Raw genomic sequence first — 6,367 nt, forward strand, 5'->3', positions numbered from 1 at the left:
TGGTTCCAGGTGACAATAAAAATTAACAGGACAGGCCAACTCCTAAAAGATCTTTTTATACATCAATGGCGATCCAATTATATAAGAATTTACCTGAACATCTGGAAGAGTTATTTAGATGAATTTTTCCAATGTACAAAAGCAAGTTTTACACACACACACACACACACACACACACACACACACACACACAATGTGTAAAATACAGAATGGATGACTCTGATTTCAGACATACATTATAGGTTATAAAAATGTCAGTAACTTGAAACTGAAAAATAGGAAGCACTAAGCAAAGTGGTCCAGAGGGAGAAAAAAAGAACAAATTCTAGTTCTTTCTAAAGACACTGAATTAATTACGAGAAGGAATTACTATGTGGAAAATTTAGATGCTCGTTATTGAATGCTCTTGGGTCCTGAATAACTACTAGGCAGCTAGCTATAAAGGTGTAAGGCATCGCCCAAGCCCTTCCCTTTACCCAACTTTTATTACGCTATTTCTAAAATGATACATCATAGTTGAGGGTTTCCCTCTCCCTCCCACCCAGAATATTAATTCCAAGTCAGACATTTGGATACAAGTCTAGCTTCACCACTACTCACATCAACAGCAAGTAAGCTTCTCTACTCTTGGGGTTTTTTGTTTGTTTGTTTTCAAAATGGAAGGAACATCTATCTCATAGTGTCTGTCGCTGGGAACATTCTCCAACCCGCTATGTTCTCACTGCCATTTCCTTTAAGCCTACACATGCCTCAGCTCAAAAAAAAAAAAGGGGGGGGGGGCTTCCTGAAAAGCTCTGACAAGCCCTTCATTCGCAATGTCCAACCCCATTTTTTTTTCTTTCCTTACTATTCACTTGGCAGTAGCTCATGGACCATCTTGTGATCTCCTATCTACTGCTGACTCATATTAACTGAATTGTTTTTGTTTTTAAATTTAGGTAGGCCCCTTGAGGACACCGGCTGGATCTCATTTCTTAAATTTAAAAAAAAAAAAAAAAAAAAAAAAAAAAAAAAAAAAAAATTTTTTTTTTCCTTTCCTGGTAACTTACCCTGGGTCAACCAAACACTGTGAATTAAAGGATTAAGACAGGGATTCTTGTTTTTTCCTCTAAGGGCGCTCCCAAAATGAAGCTGACTTTATACTTACCTCAGAGATTTCATGAGAGGGCAAAGGGGGAAACCAGGGTGGAGGACCATCACAAAGGACAGGTGGGAGGCGCAAGGAAAACCCGCTGGTGGTGGCAAGCATAAAGGACAGTGTAAATACAATCCAAGTTCGCCGGTGAGAGTCAAACTTCTCTGACACATGAAAGGCAGACAACAACTTATGACCTGCAATAGGGGTGCGTGGCGGAGTACGTGTGTCAGATCACTGGTGGTCAGCCCTGAAAACAGTAGTTAATCCATGTGCCTGGAGACTTACACCGATATGGTGGTATGCCTGAACTTGGGGGTGGGGTAAGGACTGCCCGGAAGACCATGCTGTGAGTGGAGGGGTCAAGGACCCCAGCGAAGAAAGGGAGAGGATGAAGGTGACTGCTTTAAGGAAAGAGGACACCCTCGGGGAGGTGGCAGCCTCCTCCGGACCCTGGGCGCTGGCAGCCTCTAGCACTAGGGAGCTCTGGGGATCGAGAAGAGGGTGCTTCCCCAGCTGTAGCGAGCGGGGCGGAGACCACGAGACTGTAATGCACCTGATCCGTGCAGGAAGATCAGCGAGGCACTATGTCTCCCGGCCGGGGACACCACACAACGTCGCAGATGCACAGCACTGGGTGCAGCACCCATGTCGGAGGACGGAGAGAGAGCAAGCCGCGCGGCCACGCCCCTAGCGTCACGGGCCGCGCGCACGCAGAGAAGCTGCGCCTGCATGGGTGTGCGCATGCGCAGCGAAAGGCGCCTTGCCCATTAATCTGATTTAAGAATGAGCCGGGCTCTCTGTTGTACCGAGAAATGCATTCCGTAGGTCAGGTTCTTCCATTGTAATGACTGAGAATAAATTCCTGTCCCCAAAATTTGCTGCAGGTTTTAAACTGCAGTTCTAAAGCTCAGGATCACCCGTTTGGAGAATATTGCTGCCTTTAAAATTGTACAGATATAATCATATTTTATATAACCATCCACTTTGTGACTTGCATCAGATGTTCGAAGATTTTTTGCACACAAGGTGAGCCAGCCATACAATAATTTCTTTTTGTGTGTCTTTATTTTTCTTTTTCTAATTTAATGAGCTAAAACTTCACATTCCTTGGAATGGCTGTTACCAAAAATGTGGGCAATGATTGGTCGGAATAGGTACAAGCTGGAGATGGTTGTGCGTGACTGATGGGAGCAGAAAGTAACGTGAAAATAAGTGTGGAAGTAAATGGCCCACAACTTCAATTTCTGGATGCATCCCCTCCCTAAAGATCAAATCAGGCACTTAGAGGCTCCTACATTCCTATCCACAGTGGTATTCACAGTCTGCAAAGGATAGAACAACCCATCTCCGTACAGATGGACAGGATGCATGGTATGTGTGTATCAGTAAGTACCCATCACTGCTAACAAGGACAGAATTCTGATCTGTGTACAAATAGACTGGCTTTGAAAACACTGCTTTGGTTAAAAAAGCCAGACAGAAAAAGGGGAAATTAACTGACTCCATCCATTTGTCTTATTTAGAGTGAACAAATTTATAAAAGACAGGCAGTAAAAGAAGGCTTTCTTTACTAGGGTTGACCACAATGGCAGGATGTGTAGCGTGGGGGGTGGGGGTTGGGGGGTGGGGGTGGGGGGGTGGATAGTTGGTCACTGCAAAGCTGTTTATGGTGTTGACATCTTTCAGGAAATGGGCAGTAGTGATTGTTACCTGAATTGTTGAGTTAATGCCACGGAACTTTACCTTTAAAAATGGCTACAATGGTCAATTTTATTGTACTGTTTCACTAAAAGTCTAATTATAGGCAAAAGGATGAAATTGTCTCTTGCATAAATTTTAAACATAAATAAAATTTATTAGTAGGACTGTAGCTCCAGCAAGTGGTTCTTTTTTTCATGCAAAATTGGACAAAGCAGCCCTGGAGGGAGTTCATGTGACTAAACTACATAGTAGTACCTACTGTATCTAAGCAATTACAAAGTAAATCTTATCAATTTTTAGGTATTTGCCCTGCTCTGGAGTAACAAGCCTGCTTACTAGCAATTCTTGGTTGCTAGGATACACTTTATGCTACCACAGGTTTGTACCAGTGCTGCTGTGGGGATGCTCTATGTGCCATTATTGCTATTAATTAGCTAGATTAAAGAGAAGCTGAGTCAGTTCTCTGCATCCCATAAGTCTGTGGTTGGGAGAACGGAGAGTGAAGTCTTTGAGTTCAGGACAAGGCCAGCTCTGCTCTGACAGCTGGATGGAAGGCAACTGCTGTCTGTAGACCTGCCCTCTTTTCAACAGTTCCAGAGAGCACTCAGGAGGCAGGAGAGCAGTCTGGTACACCTCACACCTCACACTTCACTCATTCCTGAAGAGCCTTGCTGTGACCTAGCTTATAACTTTGAGACAGTCAATTAAGAACAGAACGATTTAGGAGCTATATCATCATCATCATCATCATCATCATCATCATCATCATCATCATCATCTCTAACTCGCCCCCCCTAGAGCTTTGCGTCCTCGGAGAAATCACGAGACGCAGAGATCAGGTAGTTACTGTAAACGAGGCTTTTTAATCTTTATCACCCACGTGGAGAGACGCGGAAGGGTCGAGCTGAGGAAGGGGTCCCGCTTAAGTACAGTCTAGAGTGACGTATTCACTTTTGATTAGCTGTTTGCTCACCACCCAATATGCCTCGGGATTGGCAGTGACTAAGGAAGCCTATCTGCCTAGCAACTGCGCAGATAACAGCAGCTTCCTACAATCATCTGTATTCTTGTTAATTAGCAGGCCCATATGCATAGTCCTTACAAGGTGCTAAACCCTGACATAAGTAAATCCCTACAACTGAACTGTGCCTACCAACGCATGACAACTTAGCTCACTGGATAAGGAACTTGTCTCAATATAATCCAGAGTCATTGTAGAGCCCGGGGTAACTAACATGTGTGTCACACCAGGGCCCAGGTTCTTAATCCTTACCCACAATCTCACACTGGCCCATAGAAGTAAGCCAGGAAATACCCTAATTGTCGTCCTCAGTTTTCATGGTCAACTTGAACACAAGCTAAAGAGTCACCTGGAGAGAGGGAAACTCAGTTGAGGAATTGCTTAGATATCTTTGGCCTGTGAACATGTCTGTGGGGAGATTGTCTTGATTGCTAGATGATGCTGGAGGGCCCAGGCCACTGTGTGCCACCATTCCCTGGGAAGGTGATGCTGTGTAAGAAAGATGGCCGGCCATACATACATGAGCCTGGAAGCAGACCAGTACACAGCATACCCTCCTGGTTTCTGCTTCCTTTCCAGTTTGTGTTCCTGCCCTGACTTCCTTGAGGATGAACTATGATGTGGAAGTGAAACTGAATCAAGTCCTTGCTTCTCTGACTTTCTTTTGGTCAGAGTTCTTCATCACACCCACAGAAAGCACAGGAGAACACCAGCTATGTTATTAATTTTTGAACATTTCTTTAGCTCCCCTCAGATGTCTTGATGTTAGCTCCTGCTCTCTTTCTCCAAATGGATGACAATCAGTCATGACAGGTAGGTAATAAGGGACTGGAATGCTACCTGCAGGCTAGGGATTGGCTTTTCACCTGCAGCTTGACCCTTCCTGGAGTCACAATCACTGTTAGAGCCAGACTCTTCTGAACAGAATTACTGTGCTCTTTCATCTTTCCATGATTTGGAAGGAGAGCTATGGTTGCCATCCCTCTCATTTTATATTTACAGAACAAACATAACGGTTTCTATTCCTGTATTTGGAGATGCCATCTGGTAGGCACACTGTTGGGGCTGTGTTTCTCTCAGGTCCTGTCATAGTTTGAAATGTAATTAGGTTGCAGGCTGTCTGGCTGCCTGCTTTGCCACAGGTCTTTTGCTCAGTTGCATTGGCTGTGGGAATATCCACAGAGGATTTTCACTGCGACATTCTTTCCCGCTTCCTACAAGTTCTTGTTTCTTTGTTGCTGCCCACATGCTTTTAGCCAGTCTGTCCATCCACACTGTATAACATCAGTTGATAGACCGAAACAGCCACCATAGAAAACACAACTAAAGCAAAGAAAGGGGATAAGAAACACAGTCTTCCATTTTTTTTTCACAAGTTTTCATGTCTATTGGGATAAAAACGTACAAGGTTGAGCTGGGTGTGGTGGCACTCGCCTTTAATCCCAGCACTGGGGAGGCATAGGCAGGCAGACCTCTGAGTCCCAGGAACCACCCTCTGGAAGTGTTGGGAGATACAAGGTCAGAGTTTAATTTCCTCTGCTGTGTTTAGGAACTGATTAAAGTGAATGTGTTATCTTAACAGAACTTGTGAAGATCCTGCCCTCGGAGTGCAACATCTGATGTTTGAGATGGTGGCAGTTACATGAAATCCAGTCGATCACCCCTTTTCTCCTTTATGAATCTGAATTTGTCTTCTCTGTTGGTTCAAGTTTTTAATTGATTAATTAATTAATTATTAATTTTTACTTATTCTTATTACTGGGTACATGTATGTGAATAACATGTTTGTGTGTATGCCCCAGTAAACATGTGGAGATCAGAGGACAGCTTTGTGGAATAAGTTCCCTCCTTCTGCTTGTAAGTGGGTTCCGAGTGAGTCACCAGGCTTGCACAATAAAGTGCCTTAACCAGCTCAGCCACCTTGCTAATTTGGTTGTTATTTATCTACTTCTACATTCTGTAAAAACGCAAATATATGTAATAAATACACATTTCTCAGTAAGCCCCAGACATCGGTGACTTCATACATTTTTATAAATTGGCAAAACAAATTCCCTTTATCCACTTACTGAGGGAAATTAGGAGAAACTTAAAGGTCCCGATCCTTATCAGATAATAAACCATTTTGAACTGGGACTGAACCTTGAAAGTAATTCTCGGCTTCATCCTAGGGGTTTAAGCTTTAGAGCTTAGGCCTTCCACGTGCAGGTATTCGGACTTCCCCTCCTCAACACCTCCTCACTGTGGCACTCTCTGGATGTGCAAGTGCAAGGTCCCTTTCTCTTTCACTTCTGGGGGCATCATATACTGGGCTGGGAAGCTTTGGTAAAGGAGACAGAGGGGAGTTGCTCAAGTCAAGCCTTGGAGTGCTGCTGGGTTTTCCTGATCAATTATTAAGTTAGAGTGATAAATGCTGAAGCAGTGCTCAGACTCTTGGGGAGAATTGTAAATGGAACTTGTATTCTCCTGTATTAATTGTCTCTGAGGCTTACTCCCTCAGTCTGCTA

The 6,367-nt window shown here is 43.9% G+C and overlaps 1 protein-coding gene and 1 long non-coding RNA gene across 2 annotated transcripts in view; one reads left to right on the forward strand and one right to left on the reverse strand.

The window, feature by feature from the left end:
• The window catches only part of Lyplal1 (lysophospholipase like 1), a 60,158-nt gene extending 58,334 nt beyond the window's left edge, over window positions 1-1,824 (reverse strand). Inside the window, exon 1 of the mRNA XM_034513274.2 lies at window positions 1,692-1,824. Coding sequence (XP_034369165.2) covers window positions 1,692-1,785 — 94 coding nt within the window. The 5' untranslated portion in view covers window positions 1,786-1,824. The remainder of the gene's footprint in view (window positions 1-1,691) is intronic.
• Window positions 1,825-1,851: 27 nt separating this feature from the next.
• LOC117716614 (uncharacterized) lies at window positions 1,852-5,784 on the forward strand. The gene is made up of 5 exons (XR_004607753.2): window positions 1,852-2,164; window positions 2,448-2,509; window positions 3,140-3,217; window positions 4,440-4,673; window positions 5,443-5,784. It is a non-coding gene; the product is annotated as an uncharacterized LOC117716614 (long non-coding RNA).
• The last annotated feature ends 583 nt before the right edge of the window (window positions 5,785-6,367 follow it).

This window comes from Arvicanthis niloticus, chromosome 10 (genome assembly GCF_011762505.2).
Source record: "Arvicanthis niloticus isolate mArvNil1 chromosome 10, mArvNil1.pat.X, whole genome shotgun sequence".
Taxonomy (NCBI): Eukaryota; Metazoa; Chordata; class Mammalia; order Rodentia; family Muridae; genus Arvicanthis; species Arvicanthis niloticus.